General features: G+C 36.9%; 1 protein-coding gene across 2 annotated transcripts in view; it reads right to left on the minus strand.

The window, feature by feature from the left end:
• Positions 1-11,671: 11,671 nt before the first annotated feature.
• LOC122531425 (prolyl 4-hydroxylase subunit alpha-1) overlaps positions 11,672-21,491 on the minus strand; it is a 153,353-nt gene continuing 143,533 nt past the window's right edge. For both annotated transcript variants that reach the window (XM_043659346.1, XM_043659347.1), the window contains 7 exons: positions 18,242-18,409; positions 14,609-14,781; positions 14,197-14,463; positions 13,863-14,087; positions 13,721-13,786; positions 13,223-13,388; positions 11,672-13,113 (listed from right to left, as the gene is read on the minus strand). In XM_043659346.1, coding sequence (XP_043515281.1) covers positions 13,019-13,113; positions 13,223-13,388; positions 13,721-13,786; positions 13,863-14,087; positions 14,197-14,463; positions 14,609-14,781; positions 18,242-18,409 — 1,160 coding nt within the window. In that variant the 3' untranslated portion in view covers positions 11,672-13,018. The remainder of the gene's footprint in view (positions 13,114-13,222; positions 13,389-13,720; positions 13,787-13,862; positions 14,088-14,196; positions 14,464-14,608; positions 14,782-18,241; positions 18,410-21,491) is intronic.

Genomic DNA, 21,491 nt, shown 5'->3' on the forward strand with positions numbered 1-21,491 from the left:
CTTCTTTTCGAAAATGAAACGTGCGAGATTTCGTCGAAGGTCGAGAACGAGAGATCGATCCTCATGCGATCTCATCACACTACCCGTGCATCTGTCTTCAGCGTATGAGAGAAGAGGAAACATAAAAAAAAAAAAAGTAGAAGAAGAAGAAAAAACAAAAAAAGAAAAATATGAGAAGAAAGGAACGGTGAAAGAGTCTTTCGAAAATATTCCGTATGTGTGTGTTGTTCCCACATCTATATATATTTTTCTAGACACGTCTCCGCGAATTCCACTTCGTGGAACACTGTACCTTCTATCTATATTTATTATTTCCGCGCGATCGACCTATCGATGATATCGTGCATCCGGCCGAGGTCTGGGAGAAACCTCGTCGTTCGATGAAAAGAAAGAAAAAAAAAGAAAAAAAAAAGAGAGATACCGTGAACGCTTGGATAACGGGAACATTTTTTTCTTTTTCGTGTTATAAACGTTGCTGCAGTTTTTTGCGAAATATTCGACCAAGAACGCTTGTATTTCATTATTATTTTTTTTTTTTAATTCCGTTTATTACGTTTTAAGCAAAAAAGAAAAAAAAAAGCTTAACGAAGTATTTTTCAATCCACTTTATCCTTCAACTCATTTTTTCTCTCATTTTCTATCTCTCTCTCTCTCTCTCTCTATTTTTTTTTCTTTTAATATCTCATGGGAACGTTCTTACGATCTTTTTAAATTGAATGCACGTTTTTACGAAAATTATACTGCTATGGTATATTTGACAACGATGGTTTCTTCTCTCTCCTCGTAATACGCGTAAGTCTCTGTTATGTGCGTATAAATAAATAAATAAATATATATATATATGTACAAATATATATGTATATGTATATATATATATACATACATATAAGATATATAAATATATTATAATCGTCTCGCGCTGGACGTCGCGACGATATGTATCCATGCGATTAAAGGTTCAATAAATGTGTTTAATTAAGAACAGTTTGCTTTGTACGTTCGTTAACCAGCAATATGAAAACTCCCGGCATATAGATTTCAATGTATCAACGTGGAGAATATTTTATTTATATGGGATTTAATTAAATTTTCGATTTACACGATGAAACAGAGAGAAAGAGAGAGAGAGAGAGAGAGAGAGAGAGAGAGAAAGAGAGTTAAAATCAAACCTCTTTGGCGGAAATTTCCACTTTGATAAATTTCTAATTTCAATTTATGAAACGTTCTCTCAGATTATTTCCAGATGGAAAATCCACGTTGATAGAAACGAAATTAAAACATACAACTTCTCGCCGGTAATCGAGTAATTTTTGATTGCTTTTCATCGATGCTCGAGGGACAATATTTTCTTTTAATAAAAAGCAACATCGAGCGTTTCCCTTTGATTTCTGCTACTCGCGTCGAATTAGAAACACCGTTTGTCCCAATTCAACGCTCTCTCCGAAATGCACAATGAAATCTAATTTTCCAATTCAAACAAGTTCCAAAAAAAAAAAAAAAAGAAAAAGTCACCGTACAGACGAAATTCCTCAGCAAGATGAGCAAGAATTTGAAGACTTCAAGGAGAATCTTCGAAAGAAAGAGTCCAAGAATTTTATTGAAATTTCGCCTTCGGTAACTCTTCGGAGGATTCTCGAATTCCAACAGGTCGGCAATACATCTCGAAATCGAAGAGTGCGAGTTATAACAATAAAATTTTCGGGCGAAGGTAACAGGAAATCTTATCTTTATAAAGGTTCGAACTTTGTTTCACAGAAACATCGACCTTCGTTTTTTTATAAAAATGTTATCCTCAGATCTTACGAGGTCGCGTGCGAGTGAAGTTTTCGGAATCGGAAAGTCAACGGAAAGGTGAATTCGATCGGGCATTGGCAGAGAACCGGGGTGGAGAAACCGAATCGTTTGGAAAAACTGAAATTGAATTAGCTGTGTGTAACGGGATGAACAATGGACCGTCGCGATCCTTTGTCACCGCGATAGAAAACTTTCCCTATCTCTTGGTTCACGAACGCCTTTGTACACAACGAGCCACCTACGCAGAGACAAATAGACACCGACGGAAGAAAGAGAAAGAGAAAGAGAAAGAGAGAGCACGCGTGTGAAATCATGGCCTAATTCACAGCCACGTGAAACTTAATGTCGTTTGTTCGTCGAACGGGCATTCATTCCGCGTTATCCAGCGGGTACGATTGGATACAGAGGCACCTTTCATTCACTCGTGTCGCCTCTTTTCACCGGTTTCAACTCGAATGGAAACGGCCGCGTAAACTCGCCTCTGCGGACAATTAACATTAGCTCTTTTGTCCAGCACTGATAGAAAACTCGTCGCCGCCGTTTTAATCAGACGGCATTGAGGCGAGGGTGAAAAAAAGAAAAAATGAGAGACACCGTGTTCAAAAGACGAGCGAACTACATTCTCTGTTTGATATTTCGTTTAATTTCGGTACGTATGCTGTTGATTAAAGGAAACGAACAATCGGATACTTGCTATTGTCCTTTGAGCGAAATTAAATGTTTCTCGCGTTGCCTTTATTTTTTTAATTGTTTCAACAAATATCACAGATAACGTTATATCAGAAATATGAGCTGGATTTGCGCGATAAATGTTCACGAGTAAGCTGACCGTGGTACACCGAAACGAACGTTTTTATTATAATTTTCTAGAAGGGATGACTGTCCCTTGTTCTAGTGAATTTGCAATTATAATTTTCTAGAAGTTTTTATTATAATTTTCTAGAACGCTCGTTTTTATTATAATTTTCTAGAAGGGATGACTGTCCCTTGTTCTAGTGAATTTGCAACAAGACTATTCAATAGCAGAACCCTCTTACGCAATAACAGCATTAGTGCAATCTTGCGGTGAAATTGAATCAATTACAAGTCTGAATTTCTAATTACCAACAACGATAGATCAACAATAATTGATTTTGCCACCAATTTGTCGAATAAACGATAAAATTTGCAAAAAGCACAGAGCTAATTTCTCTTTCGTAATTTTATAACGAAAATAACGCTCCGTCGTCTCTCCTCTTTCATGATATTGCTACAATTGTGTGAAGCCAATTTCGCATAATACGAGCATACGTTCCACGTATTAAACAGGATTGTTAGCGTCTAGTATCGCTAAAGACGCGTGGGTGTAATGACAAGTCCAAGTGAAATGGGGATGGACTTCGATTGAACGGGATGTGGGATGTGATGTCAATCGAATAGGTTTAATTCTCCTTTACCCGTGTCACTCGTGAATATCTCGAATTGCAAAAATATTGTCTGTGACGATATGTCGATGAAGCATTAAGCTTTGGCGAAACAGACGGGGACACAGGTACGAGCAGCGAACCATTAGGAATTGACTGATTATTCAGTAAAGAAGGTAGAAAAATTTGATGGAGCGTAATTACCAAGTGTAATTGGATTTGGGAGAAGTTTAACACACGTCGGTTTAATAAACGATGACATAGTTCAAATCTGTTGCATGCAGCACCGCAATCAACTCAGGTACGAATTATTTTCCGTGTAACATCGGGACTGGTTGATAGTTTGGATATTTCGAAAATACCTCAGATTTCATAAATTTCAAGGTCGTATAACAATGTAATAGTAATTTCATAGGAATGCGAGAATTCCAAAGAATCACGATAATCCTCTACGAAAGCTGAAGCCATTAAACTTGGAAAAATTTTAAAGAATTAGAAAAAGAACTCTCCAAGAATCTCTGAGAGATTCGCCGGATTAGCAGAATTTTCTGGAATTCTCCAGAAGTTCGCAAAGTTTCTACGGAAACCAGGACTCCGTAGATTCTCGAAATTTTCCCGAATTTCCCCCGATTTCTAATTCAGTTAAACGAATGACAGGTACGATCGACGAAAGACACTTATTAAAACCGATATAATTTATAAAGTCACGGACACGCGACACATTTCCCTATACGTACGTTTTATTCGCGTGTGAATTATCACCGCGGACACAAAAGGATGGATCCGCAAACAGCAAGCACTCGTCAGATAAACGATCGAAATTGCTGGGAATTCCTTGAAGCGCGAAACGAATGTCTCGCTCCAGTTCGCAATCATCAACCGGTTGGACAGCATTCTCTATTGGGGGAAAACAAAATTCTGTCGTCGTAAGCCCTAAGCGGAAGCTAGAACGCGTCGAATCCAATGGGGACATCGTTCACGGAATAAAATAACAATTAGCAAAGAACTTCATTCCCTCCCTAAAACCTCGTTTTTCACCCTGCGTACTCGACCAGCTTTCCCCGATCGATACGACGTTCGTTGCTTCGTTGCTTTCGTTATTATCAGACGGATCGCTCGTCGGTAGGGTCAAGAAATATCCAAACGGTGAATCAAACAATCGCGTTTAAGTGTCTTACAATTGCACATTGTGCATTTCTATTTCTCTGTGGAATGACTCGCGACTTTTTCGGTGATTTTAGTAAGTAAAACAGCGAATGCAGATAATGCAAATGAGCAAATTAGTGAAATTTATTTATATTTGAGCCGGTTACTTAAATTGCAGGTTTTAAAATATAATAAATAAATATTATTTTATTATAAATAAATATTTAATAAATAAAATAATAATAAGATATTTATAATTAGATATAAAAAGAGATTAGATATAAATAGATATTTAATAAATAAAATAATTCTCCAGCCTCTTAATTACACACTGTAAATATTCACGATCTACTAATGACATTTCATTTGAATAGTTGAAAAGGTGGATGTGTAGTACCAGTTGATTTTTAATATTAGAAAATTAAATCTCGTACCAGCACGCGATGTCTTACATATCAAACCGGGTTTTTTTTTTTTTTTAATAGAAACAAGTTGAGCAAAATGACTGTTACGTCAGAAGGACAGATCGTGATTCTGATTGTAGGTTTTCAGACAATTGTTCTGTTGTTTTTTTCTTTCTTGCTTTGAAAGATGTTCTTGTTCCAGTGCGCGCAAATACTCTGTTTTCCTGGATTTGTTTCTAGCAGCGTCTGTTTCAAACAAGCTTTATAGGTTATATTTCCTTTGAGGACGAAGAGCGAGGTATAATCAGTCCTCCGTAGAAAGTTGGCAGTCCGTGATTATTGTTTTGCGTATTGTTGTTTTGTGAAACTTCACGACGTCTCGTTCAATTAAGGAATCGTATCTCTATATGCGAGTGTAACTTTGCAGAACGTTTATTTATGTAATACTCAATAAAACGAAGAAATTCGAATCGAATGAAGCACGGCTGGATAATTTAAAAAAGACATAATTGTATTTCTTAGATACGCGAGCTGAACCATTAAATCCCTTGGTATTCTCAATCACTCAGACGCTTCTATAAAAATAATTCAGATTTTAACCTATTTCGTAATTTATCTGCAATATATCTTCTTTTTAGTCCATTTACATTACCGAACAATTATTATTAAAGAGAATCCCAGAAAATTATATTCAGTCTGTTTGAATGCTACAACCTTACGAAGTTCGAAAAAGTTGGAACATTCCACGAAGATTCAAATCAAGTGAAATCAATGATTTCTAGCTTCAAAAAATAACCGGCTCAAATATAAATAAATTTCACTAATTTGCTCATTTCTTGCACAACTGATTTCCTACTGAAAACACGATTAGATACCTCTGCAATTCTCTCGTTACACAGACACGCGGGAGAAGCTGTATTAACCATATTGTTTTCCATATTGTTGTTTCCACCTTGCCTATTCTCTCGTTAAACGATAGCTGAAACAATGAACGGAGAGTTCGTCCGTCCCTGTGCTCCTTCAAAACGTCGAGCAACGTTTTTCGACGGTATGCCACGACGCAATTGGAGGCCCTTCAGGCAGCCATTATCACCGATGCACTCACCTCAGCCCGACCGCTTAATACTACACGGCGAGCTTTCGCCTGCGACCGCCAGATAACACGAGATTCACAATCGTTGGGACCTGGCTTTAAACTTTGACCTACCGGATCAAGTTCAGCGTCAGCTTGCATCGACCAATCGATCAACGCGCCGTGGGTTTATATCGGTGACCGAAGAGCGATTAAAACGGTTCTACTGCAAATTTGGAATGACCTGGGTCGTCTTGAAAATCGTCAATACAATGGTGTAGCGTTTAAACTTTTTTTTATTTTCGATTTAAGATGGAGATTTTGGATTAAGATTGGACAACTTTGGATTGTGACTTTAACACGAGGTGATTGAAAATAAAAAAGATCCTTTCAGCTCGAGATATGATGTTTTAATATTGTAAATCGGAGAATGGAGAAAAGAATAAGTGACACGTTTTCAAAATGAGAGGATCACTTTTTTGGTCACGTAAGAATGATTTATAATGTATAAAACGACCCTATCGATTTTTCCACTGCAGCCTTCAAATATATCGTGCAACGAATTAACTATAATTTTCTAGTTATAAAATTAATAATTCTTTATCGCAAGAAATGTGCGAACAACGTTTTACTTAGATTAAGTATTTTTTTTGTGACTATTACTCCGTTTGTCTGTTATTGTATCAATCATTTGTCTGCGATGTGAAATGAAATTGTATTTAACAAGTGTAAATTGAACGTCTATATATATATACTGATGAATATGAATATGATTTAACGCTTGAAAAGATTTTCTGCCTCTTCGAATAAATTATCGCAAGAATTTGTAATTGCGATAGACTTCGAAACGACTGATGGAAAAATTCGAAAAGCAGCTGGTTTTCAAAGGCAACAGGAAACTTAGTTCCTGTGATAACATTAGAGGAAGTTACGTCGCAATTGCAGACGGACGGTTAAAAATTTAATAAGGGACTCCCGGGTTGCATCTGACCCCGTTTACAATGTATCTGCCATCCTGTCTGTATTTACTTCGACGAACTCTATGCATTGCTAACTAAAGGCGCTTAAATCTTCAGAACAGAATTACCATGGAACGACGTTGTTTCCGAATGTAATTTTCAACAAGTTCGTGCATCGAGACTTCAAGTTTTAGTCGGGATGAAGAACGACCGTTTGAGAGATACAAATATTTATGATTGAAAGGTCTAATCCAATTTAACTTCAACTAACGTTAAAACATATCTCAAGTTCAAGCTAAACACGGACAAATTTCCATATCGACGCTGAGCTAAAAACCTGAACCCACAGAATGTTATTAGCCTTTCACGAGAGCAAGAAGTTGAAACGTAGAAGTTCAGAGAATCAATGTATTATTAATTTGAGAAAAATACAAAATTCTTCAAACGTAGATATAACAGTATTTAATTCAATTAATGTTCCTTTCATCACGCGTAAATATCTTATTAAGAATTTCTAGAAACAGAATATTCGTTAAATCAGTTCTCTTTATGTTATTAAGGATATTTCAAACGTAACCAGAGTTTAGTGTTCGAAATCCCGGTTACATATTGCGAGACCTAGTTAGTTCCAGAAATTGAGCTTAATTCCACGCCCACATTGGCCAGTTATACCGAGAATTAACATGTATGTTTGACATCGAGTAAGCCGGGAATGCTTCGTGCAACATTTGTTGCGTAATCTGTTACACAATGGACCTTGCATCGACGTTTCATACCGTACGTTCGCAATAATAATTAAATTTTTCATCGAGATAAAACCTTCGTTCCTATCTTTCCACGAACCAGAGAACGTTTGTGCAAGAAATATCGGGACAGCTACCCGAAAATTTCGAGATTCTCGAATTTATCGGGATTTGGGAAAAGATTGGGAACGTAGCTTAAATAATTCGTTAAAGCCCACGTTGAAAGGTCGCTGATTTAGAACCATCATTCGAGTTATTCCTTCTGTTATATCATTTGGTTCAACAATCTTTCGCGTATCATTTTGTACAGGCGACAAATTTTATATCGATTCAGTTTCTTTTCTAGTACACATACTAATGTTTGGATGCGTATGCTTGAAATGGCGTAAATAAACCAGTAGTATGTGCATACTTAGTTTTAAATTCATGGTGACAATGCGTGCATTCCGCCTTTGTATCATCTTTTTCTTGAAAGTGTTCCCAAACGGAGCTTCTTCCTTTGCACGATATCTTCTGCACTATTTCCTGCTACTACAACTATATTCTCACTATCACTCGACATTTTTTTTTTAAAGGTTTTTAATATTTATTAAATTCACACAGATTTTGAAATATACGTCTGAGCTTCCCGAATTTCTCAGCGATACTGCTCAACAGTGTACATAATGTCCAAAACGTCACACGTTTGTATACATCAGGTCACACGATTCTTAGAATTCGTGTTTCCAGTAACTTCACTGGCAGAAGAAATTGAACTGTATATTTACATATTTTATAGGCTGCTATACAGCATTGTAGTTCGAGAAACGGTAGCCGGGTTCCCGATATTTTCGGATTCTCGCACACATTCTCCCTAGTTTCTAATGGTGGGGATCCAAACACTTTCGGCGTAAAGTTTTCATGAAAAGAAGCGACTACGTTATTGAAGTTTTTATCCGGGGCTCTTGATCCAGCTGGCTCGAATATGTGCTGCGAAGAAATTTCACCTCGCGTAAAACGAGGAAGAGAGGGAGAACGGTGGCGAAGAAATGGGTTGGTGGATGCAAATCGCATTAAAAAAAAAAAGTGAATGTAAGAAATTTAATCGCGTGCGGCACAGAGATGCATCTTTCAAAGACGCATCTTTCAGTTAAGTTACCGTAAGATAAAAGGAAGAACAATCTTCCTTTGTCTTCTATAACCGGATTTTTCTTTGGTTATAAGAGAAATAAAAAGTTGGGAAAAAATATGGAATGATTCAATTGCAATTTATGGTTTTTTCTTTCTTTTTTTTTTAACAAAATTAGTTCTCCCGTCATTCTGTAGATCTAGATTAACTTTAACTTAATTTCCATTAAACACCTTGTACAATGGCACCTCTAGGTTTTATCTTAATTAAAAAAAGAAACAAATATAATACTTCTCAATTACTATCAAACACCACAACTTGCATCCGACACAATAAAATATCAATGTCTTAGATTTACTAATAAAAATTTCTTTCAGCCCGTCCGTTCGAGCGTGGGATTCTTACAGACGTGACCACATCTTTTTTTCATTTCGCTACGGACTGATCAGAAGAAGAAACCCCGATCGAAACACCGATGGCAGGATGAAAAGATGGATAAGAGCCGATACGGGGCAAAGGCTACGAGGAGCAAGGAGCGTCGGGAAAGGAAAGCGCGGAGGGTTGGTCCGATAAAGCGAGGAGCGACAAAGATAAAGAGAGGGCAAGTGTAGGTGGGCAAGAAAATATAGATTGCTCGAGAACGACGAAGTTAGAGATCAATGGAGCGAGAGAGACACGTATACGCCGGATCGATCCGGAGAACTGTTCCGTGGATATCGTGTTTCCCCCCTCTTTCTCTCTCTCTCTCTCTCTGACTGATGGGTTTGGTCAAGAAGATAAGAGAGGAACACTACCGTCCGCAATTATTTCGACAGTTTCGAATTAATTTAAATATATCAAATACTTTTCGCACGAACCTTTTCAATTTAATTTTTACGCTTGGGTTTATCTCAAGTTATTAGATATTAATAAAAATAATAGTTACTGAAGGTGGATGAGAATTGACCTAGAGACATCTGAATTACGTGTGTTTTAAATGTATTTGTTCAGTGTTGAAGAATTATGGAAACTCGCTGTGGAACGTAAACGTGGAACTTCAAGAGATGTAGATTTAACAAAGACACACTAAAATATATAGAATTAATAGCAACGTTTCTCCATCGTAATGCCAAGAATATAACAGAAATATTAAACTTTGATTAAAATTGTATCAGATACCGGGACATTTATTCGCAATAACGTGTGCAATAGATTCGATAGAAAATTCCGATCTGTGCTTGAATTAGAATACTATGGCGGATGGTGTGCAAGGGATGACGGAGATCACCGATTAGGAACGCCATTTATCTCGTCATTTCCTTTGGAAAGTGGCATCAATTTCGCGGACAATCGGCCGTGATCGTGCCACCGGATAGTGAATGTCAGAGTTCACGTAGTAAATTTGCCGATCAACCAAACACCGAACGACTGAATGGGCAAGAGCACTCTCGCGCTCGATCTCGGAACGAGCGTTTCCGGTTGACGAGCGACGCGCTAGATAACAAGGTTTTATTCGTCATGCTCGAAAACGAGGTGAAATAGGAGTGAAAATTGATCTAGTAGAATTGTCACGTTGCTATGTGAACGATACTTTACATACATCAATTCAATAAATTATATTGTTAAGAAACGATACTGTTTGATAAAAAAAAAAAAAAAAGAAAATGAAACTGTTGTATTACATGTCGTATTTAAAATAAAAAATTGAAAGCGTAATCACCTATCAATAAACGAAAGAATTTGTAGAGCGTCTATTTGCGAAATAAGAATCATTAATTAAAATAAGATAGGTTATCAATAAAAATTGTTTTTAAGGTTAGCTATTACTAAGATTAATCATCGTAAGCTCGGGATTTGCAAATGTTTATTACGTGACGTCATTTCATGGTTTGCCAGTAGAATGAAGTAACGAACGTTATAAACGAACTTACAAACTACGTTATTTAGGAAATACAGTGATTTTCCGTGACACTGTATATAGTCGCTATGAAAGCGGGCTGTTTCAGCTCGCTCGATCTAACAATATGCCTTAAGTGCGATAACAATGAATCGTAACAATCTCGCTTGATTCAAACGCAGATCGACGTGTCATTTCAGTCCAAAAATCGACGACAAATCGAAACAATTTGTATAATTGGATTTTTACACAAATTATTTACATGGTATTATATGAGACTCACGTATTCATAATTCACGTCGGTCCTCCCAGTGATGAATTTGGCGTAGTTACATCGAATCCCACACTCTGTCTCTTTACTTCGTAATTTCTTAACGCAATAATCACTAATAATTAAATAATTGTGACGATGTCATCACATACAATAATAATTTCTCGCGATATTAATTTTCACACTGTGCCAAGGTCCGTTGTTTGAATCACTTTGAATTATTTCAAACGTTGAACCAATTGCGCGTCTAGTTTCAGCGATTCTATTATCTGATTGGCTCGCAGCCATTACGGCAACCAATGGACCAATCAGCGTGTGTCTTCTGTCAGCCATGTTGCTTGACGTACTTCTACACAACTAGTGTAGTTCGAACTTTCGCCGCGTTACGTGCAAATTTTCGCGCCGCGTAAAATTAAGAAATTAGTGAAAATTTTTGCCCGTAATCCGTTACTCTCATGCTCAGTGTTCGTATTTAATACTCTTAGTGATTCTGTGTTAGCAATAAACGGTTGTATCTTTTCAAATATTTGTCAAACTTTCATAAAGCGAATGTTCAGTGGTGATCATGGCGCGTCTTTCATATGCACGCTTCGATTTCAAAATTTTCCCTCCGCTTAGAGCTAATTGAATGTTGAAATATATAAATGTAAGAAAAGAAAACACGCGCATAAATTCGGCTATATCGAGGTTTCGTTCGTATAAATCATGAATTTCGTGAATTTCGTGTATTTATATAAATTTACACGCGGAAATATTTTAACGATTCGCGTGCGCGCGCATGTGTAAAATTCAAAACTAGTGTTGAGCAACAAATTGAGGAACGTGCTTTGGGACTTTACACAAGGATTATGATCGCAGGCGACAGGAAAGGTGTAAAAAAAATGACGGACGCATCCAAGGTAAGACTTACTGTTCGATTATCATTTCTATTATAATAATTTTGGAAAATTTTTTTTTCATTCGACGATGACGAACATCAAAGTTCGCAGAATAACGTCTTAAATGCTAAGATCAATATCACGGTATGAACAGACATGTTTCTCCGTCGATATACTCTAATATTCTCTTTCCATTTTCCTTTTTCTTTTCTTTTTCCTTTTTTTTTTTTTTACAAGCGATTCGTATACAAGACGAATGGATCTAAGAAATTGTCGACGTGTTTCTCGATTGTATTACTACTATTTACAAAAATGACCCGGTTAAGAGGGTAAAACGTGTCTTAGGAGAAGGAACAATGCGATTAAAGATTTCATTAGAATACTCTGATGAACACAGGAATACTCGATTCCACATTTTACATTCTTACACGTTAATTGCGTTTAATAAATGCGACGAGAATGTTTCAGAGTCTTGTGCTCTATACACATAATTTTTTTTCTTTTTCCATACGTACACAAGAGCTCTAATTCCTTTACTTTTTTTTCTTGTCTCTCTCTTTAAGGAAAAACCTAATAATTGGCTCAAACTTGCAACTCGTTATTGCTTGATATTCTAATGTACCCTACCGCCTAAATGCTGTATATTTCTGTAAAAATCCTAGGATCTAGGGATAATATATCAATCCTAGGCTGTAACGAATCTTTTTTTTTTTTTTTTTGGAAAGAAAACTGCCTCGTTACTTTAATCTGTACAATTTTCTCAATATTTATAATAAAACTGATCAGAAATCGAGATATCTTTTTGAATCTTCAAATGCACATAATTAACACTAGAACAACCAAATTTCCAAACATCAATATGACAGATTATAGATTTTCTTTCTTTACAACTGCTTAAAAGATACAGTCAAAAGTAATATTGATTTCTGTTTAGACAGAAACACAATTGTAGACAGAAACAGATTTATTTATATTAATTATAATGATTTAAATAAATTATTCTACATAAATTATAATGATTCATATGTAGAATATTTCGACGCATACTAAAAACTGGTTGTTCTACTGTTAAACGCTAAATTTTCTCGTCGGGATTAAAACCGCGTTTTGTCTCGAAAGAGGTCGTTCGACTTGTAAAAAAACCGTCGTCCGTATCTCGCGACGAATAGAACAATGTCTTCTGTTTCTCATTCAATACTAAACACACTGTTTATATAACGGCGCAGGTGTAATGTAGATTTGTCGCGTTTGAACGGTCGATTGGAGATTTAGACACGTATCGTTTTTTTTTTTTTTGTTGTGTTTTGTTTTCTTTCTGTTTTCGTTCATTTTCACTAGCAGTGATCCGGAGTTAGATTAACGACTCAGTGCCTGACATCAGCTTCGTCGGCTGTTTGATTCTCGAGGGTGCACGGCCTTAGAAATTCTTGTCCTCTTTCGTGAAGCCACTTGTTTGCCACTAGAAATATTGCACCGCATGTTACATGTATCTTTGGGAATTTATTTATCGGTATAATTTATGGTCTTTGCTATATTTGGCTAATGATTAGGGTTGATGGTTGGCATACCCCATTTGGAACCGGTTAGAACAGGACAAGCCGCGTGTCTGGTTTTGAAATCTCCCTCGCCGTTTGGTTTGAGATTATACCAGAAGGCAGCGCTGCCTTTCTTCGGCCATAGTGAAATGTTGATTGCTGTGAAAACTGTGCCACCACCTTGTTCCACGTCGCTCATCTGAAATAGTTAACAGCTGATAATATTACTAAATAATTATCAGCAATATAAATGGTATATTGTTACATGTAGCATTGCTATATAATATTAATACTTATATATTAGCAATATAAATATTAATACTTATATATAGCAATATAAATGGTGTATTATTAATACTTATATATAGCAATATAAATGGTATATTATTACTATTAGCATTGCTATATAATATTATAATACTTATATATTACTTTTATATATAATACATATTTATAATATATAATATCGCTATATAATATTACTTTATTACATTTAAAATACAGTGTAGTATAAAAAACATAGATACATACATAATATAAAACTGTGGCAATGCGATTTCCTGTTCCTAGGCTTTTGAACGCGTTTGTTTCCTCTTTCTAGATACAGGGCAATCAGACGTATTAATCATTTGATTTGACGAATGAATTAAATTACCTCAAAATTCCGACCCACCCGCGCGAAATCAAAATGTGGCTCGTAATGGCCACCGATGCCATAATTAACTACTTGTAATTCTTCGGCCGTATCGACAGTCATACTGGTCATGTGCTCGACACGCCTGCTCACAGCCGCCACGTGTTTATGCTCGTGTTCCTGAAGCCACGCGCTCTTACTAATCCTATAATTCGCTATCTCTAAGGCACCAGTTTTGTAGTTCTGCACCGTGGCACGTTTGAACTGTAATATTAAAAAGGAAGAAAAAAAAAAAAGAGAATAAGAATTAATCGATACTGATGTTACTATTTTACATAGAAATATAACAAAATTTATCGGAACTGCACGTTACTCTAGGCTGTGCCATTCTTTTAATCGTCTCGATCTCCTCGTCGTATATCACGTTGTGATAAACGACTATTCGTGGGTCCAGATAGGCCTCCTCTTCCTTGAATGGCGCAATTTTTAGAAATGGAATTCCACGATCGACGTAACGGCACTTGAGGTTCTTCTGCACTTCCGGGGGAATCGATACCTCTCCACGGCACAGCATTTCGTACCGTTCCCTCTCCGTCATTTCCTCCCAGGTTTTCACTTTCTCTTCCGCGACAGTGAAATGCTGGAAAATAAGGACGAACAACATTGAATCGCTAAAATCAAGTTTGTTATTGGCGCATAATTTGAGATGGAACAGCTTGACTTGAAATTCGTTACGGAGCAAATAATTCCGTTATTATTCTCATTATGATTTCTCGTTATCTTACTTGAGCAGGTACAGCGGTGTCGTCTTGGCCGTCCTCGCCGCGTTTCTTTTTCGACTGGCTAGCTTTGCTCTGGATTTCCTTTTGATAGTAAGCTCGATTGCCCAGGGCACGTTCGTGGGTCGGTACCAGCTCCAGAAGCTCGTTCGTCATACTTAAAGCTCGCGCCACATTCCCTACGGACAGTGAATTTGTAGCAGTAATGACAACTCATAAATATAACAATAAATATTACAGATGCTTATTACAGATGCACGTTACAGACATTGTATGATAAATTGTAGTTTTCCGATAAATTATACTAAAAATTAGTGGTACAAATGGGGTCAGAACGAAAATCAAGAATTAACGAAGTTGTGTGGGGAAAAAGTTCTCGTTTTCCCCCCCCAAAAAACGTACTTGAAAATTAGTTGAGCTCGCGGTTTAGCTAATAACAAATTTAAAATTACGAATTTTATAGCAGATCACTGTTGTGACTGTTTCTACAAAAAATGAAATATCAGAATGCTCAGTTTACTATCAATAGAAAATTCTTAATTGTTCTTAACTGTTTTATTTAAATTTCGAACTATTCTACTACACTCGTTTTCTCTCGTTTATAAAATAAACACACAACCAAGAAAAAAGAAAAGGAATCTACGTTACGACCCGATAGAGCAACGAACAAGAAAAAGACGTAAAAGTTTTTGATGAGGTTGAAAACACGAGAAAGACTATTACGCGATGAAGTACCCGTACATACGTAAAAGCACAGATTAAAATTGAGCGTTTTTACTCTCAACGTCAGGTTACAGCTGTTACGGTCTATCCTGCTCAAAGATCATCTACCAGAGCCAATTGAGCGTTAAATTCTTCCGTAAAGTCGGCGTCAGGTCCCACATAATTTAACGAACCGTCGTTACCCGGTTTAATTCGGCGATTTCACGGTAGAAAGGTTTAACGCCCGGGAAATTTCAAATACCCACGGCATAATACATCCGGGCGAAGTTTTAACGAAGCTTTAAACAAACTAGCCGGCTGGAAGTTGGCCATTCGGGCGACGGGGAATTTTAACGTCAATTAAATTCTCTTTCCGGCTTCTTTCAAATGCCTTTTCGCCGCGGCCGCTGTTTGACATTGATTTCACGGGCATTAAACCCGCCCTCCGGCGAACTTGGAACGAAAACGAGCACGCTTATTGACACGAGAGCTTACTGCCCCTCTTCGTTCGCTCGTTACCGATCTCTCCCCCTCCCCATATTTCGTGATAATTCTACGATTCGTTTAACTCCATCCCGGCGAATTTTCCACCTTCGGCCAACGAACATTCAATTCTTGTTTATTCGATGACTATGTAAATCTCACGATTTTTGATCAAATATATTATTTTTTCACGGATACTTTAATCTCAGTCGTGCGAGATCAAAATTCTTCGGTTTCCACAAGGGCGTGACACGAAATCAAAGTACATAAGTTGTAAAGTACTCTACACGAGAAGTAGAGAACGAGAGATTAATATCGAATTACCGTAGTTGCAACAAACTACTTCGCGAAAGATGAATAAATTTGAACGAGTGGTAAAGTAAGTAAAAAAAATTAAAAAGAAATTATGATAGACAGAGAATGAATAGGTTTAATCTCCTTTCGTCGTTACTAATTAACTATGCTGCGCTTTTCATTTGTCGAGTTTAGAGATCGAGACGCGATTCGAGGCAAGTTGCGCAAAATTACAGGAACAAAACGGGCGAGCGGTTCGCGAAGTTTCTAACTGGCGGAATAACGTGGCGGATACACGTGTAATTTAGTTCCTAATTTACGACGCGCGACATTTATGAGCTCGCAACAATTTTTCTCCCGGTTCCCTGCTCGCAAATCTTTCGTCACGCCCCGGCTGAAAACTGCGTGCGACTGTTAAGGTTAAACGGCCACGCTTATTCCTCAAATTTTCGTTTTCCCCCTTCGTTACGTCATAGTTTTTATTACTGAGATTAAATGAGTTAAAGTTTAACGAAATTTCTCTGGTATTCATTTCTTTTTTTTTTTTTTTTTCTTTGCTGAAGTTTAACAGCAAGAGAATCAGAGTAGCTGAAATGACCAAATTTCCAGAATTTTTTTTCTGAGAAAATTTACAATGAATATTTTTTAATCATTCTTCTTGGAGAAATATACGTATTTAGATCTATTTATTTCTCAATGAAATTTCTACGTGTAAATCTTTACAAACCAACTTTTGTATTTTTTTTTACTCATTTAAAATTTGTCATTTATGGTTTTTTTTTTGCTAAAGTTTAACATCAAGATGTTAGATGTTTTACTCATTTAAAATTTGTCATTTTGCTTTTTTTTTTTGCTAAAGTTTAACATCAAGAGAATCAGAGTAGTCGAAATGACCAAATTTCCAGAATTTTTTTTCTGAGAAAATTTACAATGAATATTTTTTAATCATTCTTCTTGGAGAAATATACGTATTTAGATCTATTTATTTCTCAATGAAATTTCTACGTGTAAATCTTTACAAACCAGCTTTTGTATTTTTTTTTTACTCATTTAGAATTTGTCATTTATAGTACATTTGCTTTTTTTTTTTGCTAAAGTTTAATATCAAGAGAATCAGAGTAGTCGAAATGACCAAATTTCCAGAATTTTTTTCTGAGAAAATTTACAATGAATATTTTTTAATCATTCTTTTTGGAGAAATATACGTATTTAGATCTATTTATTTCTCAATGAAATTTTTACGTGTAAATCTTTACAAACCAGCTTTTGTATTTTTTTTTTACTCATTTAGAATTTGTCATTTATGGTACATTTGCTTTTTTTTTTTTTGCTGAAGTTTAACAGCAAGAGAATCAGAGTAGCTGAAATGACCAAATTTCCAGAATTTTTTTTCTGAGAAAATTTACAATGAATATTTTTTAATCATTCTTCTTGGAGAAATATACGTATTTAGATCTATTTATTTCTCAATGAAATTTCTACGTGTAAATCTTTACAAACCAGCTTTTGTATTTTTTTTTACTCATTTAAAATTTGTCATTTATGGTACATTTGCTTTTTTTTTTGCTAAAGTTTAACATCAAGAGAATCAGAGTAGTCGAAATGACCAAATTTCCAGAATTTTTTTTTTGAGAAAATTTACAATGAATATTTTTTAATCATTCTTTTTGGAGAAATATACGTATTTAGATCTATTTATTTCTCAATGAAATTTCTATGTGTAAATCTTTAAAAACCAGCTTTTGTATTTTTTTTTTACTCATTTAGAATTTGTCATTTATAGTACATTTGCTTTTTTTTTTGCTAAAGTTTAACATCAAGAAAATCAGAGTAGTCGAAATGACCAAATTTCCAGATTTTTTTTTCTGAGAAAATTTACAATGAATATTTTTTAATCATTCTTCTTGGAGAAATATACGTATTTAGATCTATTTATTTCTCAATGAAATTTCTACGTGTAAACCTTTACAAACCAGCTTTTGTATTTTTTTTTTTTTTACTCATTTAGAATTTATCATTTATCTTTTTCATTGTGCACTTTTTTTTATGTTTTAATGCTGGATTGATTTATTTCTTTGGTACAAGTTGTTCAGTTTAGTTGTCGGTAAGTCTAGTGTTGATCAGGGATGGTAATGAAACGGTTTTCGTGATGGTGTATACCTTGCATGTAAGTTGAGAACGCCAAATATTCTAATATGTCTGGCTTCGAGGTAGTGGTGGCGTTTTGTTCCTCCTGAAGACGATCCATGGCTTCTTGCATCCAAAGGACGGTGTGATAGTAATCACGATTGTGATAAGATTGTCTGCCAAGTTCGAAACAATCGCTGGCTGCAAGAAGGAGAACGGATTAGAATTAATTAAATAATTAATTTGTATTTTTCTTCGATCCTCAGATCTTCTCTTCTGAAAACTCTTTCAGGCGATTAAAAAATTACCGCCAAAGAAATAGACAAATCTCTGCTAGTCTACGAAACAGTATGGAAATACTTTTCTTCGATACGATAAAAGATAAAAGAGGAGAAACAAAACTTTTCACAGTTTTTTCTGTGAAAAACTTTCGCCACTTCATAGCAATGACCTGCTGATAAAAAAAAACACACAAATTCTGTTCTGTTAAAAGAATTTGAACAAAAAGTATAAAATATTTTGTGAAAACGTTGGCCGGTTTCGATCAATTAATTACAAACTTTGACTCAGAATGAAATTCACATTGCACCTGCGTCGAATTTCCACCGATTTCCATTTTGTACATTTGATGCAAGGTTTGTTTTTTTTTTTTTTTTTTTTTCTAATAAAGCCTCCATTTCACACGATATTTCAATTCAGTTCACCGTTTATTTCGCTGGCCGTTCAAAGTTCACACGAAAAAACCATTTGTCGGCGTACAATCAAGAACGCTTGCGTCCGTCAACATTTCTCGTCGCAGAAAAACTCACGAGTGCCCGATGAGAATTTCCAAGTGGCATTATTCCGAAAAAAGAACCGGAGAAAAGCTACAACAACGCGATGAACGGAAGGGAAGGAAATTTATTCCCACGATTTCGACTTATTTCTGCCGCGGGCCCGGAGTCATTCCGTTTCTTGATTGTCTCGGAGACCCCGAGCCCAGCCTTGTATAATTCATGACTCTATTATCATAATTACATTCGTAATAACAACGCGCGATCGCTACGAAAAAATCTGAAAGTTAAAGCTGGAGAAGGAACGGGGAAAAAGAAGGAAAAAGTAGAAGACGAATCTTCCGTTCGCCTCTGACATTTTTCGAATCGAACGTTCCAACAAACTTTCTTCATTCCTAACAGGCGTCAAACTTCGACCTCTGGCTCTCTCTCTCTCTCTCTCTCTCTCTCTCTCTCTCTCTCTCTGTTCCTCTCTTGTTCCTTCGCCATCGTCTCCGTGAAAAACTTGCTTCGTTAATTATTTTCTCCAGAGGCCGGCGCAGATTGCAAAGTCTCTCGCGGTTATATCGAGGGGAAATTGCTGCGGATCGGTAAATAAGAGACTGTTTACCCGCGACGAGAAGAAAAGGCAGAGGGAAAGTTCGCGAAGCTTTTACGCGGCTCGAAATGGCGAAAAGCGGTCCGACCTTCTGTTATTTTCTTCTTTCCTCCGGGATCGTTTCGCGCGACGGCGAAGATTACTCGTTTTATAATTCAATCAGAAGCAAGAAACGATCTCGCGTCGTTTTCACAGTATCCGCGGCTTTTCGTCGTGCAACACGGATCAAATTCATCTCTAATTTCGTTTAATCCACGCGCCACGGTTAATCGAATCGGATGTAAATTAGCTGCGGAAAGGCGACGGTTCAATCCACGACACCTGAATTCGATTTAACAACGTTGCGACAACACCGCCAAAGTGTTTCGTAATTTTCGTTAGATTCCTCCCGGTTTCGTGACGCGGCTTTTCAGCCCTCCTTCCTCTCGGTTAACGAATATTTCTCCGTGTCTCTCCTGCGACGTTCATCTTCGCTCACGGCTTTCGCGTATGCGTAATACGTGACACTGAACGCCAGAATTTGTAACGTCAATATTGACGCACGACGACGGCGCTGATGCCGTCTTTAAACACAACTTTTCACTCGCGACCTTTTCGCTGGTTCTCCAACACTTACGTATACAGATTCGGTTCTTTCGATTTCTCAGCAGAGAATTGAAACGATTTCCTCTCGAGCTTAAGAAACTGTTCGACAGCGAAGAGCCAACGAAGGTATATTAACTCTTCGCGCGATCGATATCGTACCTTAACAAGGTATTACCTAACTCAAAGGGTTAAGTTTGCTGTTTGCGAGTTGCAAGTTTACAGGTTTACAAATTCGTGTTTACGTTCCCTTGCTTGAAATTCTTTACGAGGAGGGGGATTACATTTGCTGGAAAGGAAGGAGATTCTTAATTCTTCCAGCCAAAGACATTTTCTTTCCGCACGAGGCAATTTTCGTTTCCTCCCCGAGTCCTCTTCGCTCGAGTCATCTCCACCCCCTCTTAAAAAAAAAAAAAAAAAAAACAGCGGGAACCTCGCCGACGAAGGAAGCTAAAAGGGAAAAGAAAAGAAAAAAGAAAAAAAAAATAGAAGACCGAATCTAAGGGGAGTAGATCATTCCCCATTAGCCATTCAATATTCATCGAACTCTCCGACGGTGGCCTTTAAATGATGCAGGGAAACGCTCTCGGTGGCTCGTATCGGCGAAAAAAATCACTTTCTTGTTGCGCTAAAAAGCAGTATCTTCGGTCAGAAGAGAGGGTGAAGGGAAAAGTGAAAAGAGAAAATGGCGACGACAACCGGAAGCTGCGAATTATCGGGACGAAATCGTGAGAGGCGGTGAAAAGAAGAAAAAGAAGAAAAAGACACCAACGACGCTGATGAAAGAAATCGCGTAAATTATTCATGTCGAGGATCGTTAAGTACAGGTAACATCGGCAGCCAATATTCTCGCCGATTCGCAACGCTTTACCCTCGTCTTGTACGAGTCTGAATAAATAATTCACGGCGCAAAGAAGGGGCCGTGTCTTTCTCCCGAGTCGCGTTTTTCTTCTTTCGCTTCGTACCCATTTCGCCCGACCGTCTAGTCGGCCTAATGCGATAACGAGCCGTGGATGCCTCGTAATGAATCATTTATCCCGTAATGCCGAATCTTTCGTGCGTTTTACTGTCGGAAGTGAGGTGGACTGTTTTCTATCGCGGTGGAGATTCCTTTTGATCTGCTTGAGGCAAAGATATAAAACTGATCGTTAATTTCTGTTCAATCCTTTAAGGATATCGGCTAGAAATTCTTCAGTATCTTCGAATTTGTTTGCTATCGAAATTTCTTTTCGTTGAAGAATTGGTTGAGGTAAATTAAGATCGGAAGAAAATTGCAAATGAAATGTTGCAACGTTGGTTTCGAACGGGTTCATTGAAATGATAAATAATT

This window comes from Frieseomelitta varia, unplaced genomic scaffold, assembly GCF_011392965.1.
Source record: "Frieseomelitta varia isolate USP_RPSP 00005682 unplaced genomic scaffold, Fvar_1.2 scaffold_4, whole genome shotgun sequence".
NCBI lineage: Eukaryota > Metazoa > Arthropoda > Insecta > Hymenoptera > Apidae > Frieseomelitta > Frieseomelitta varia.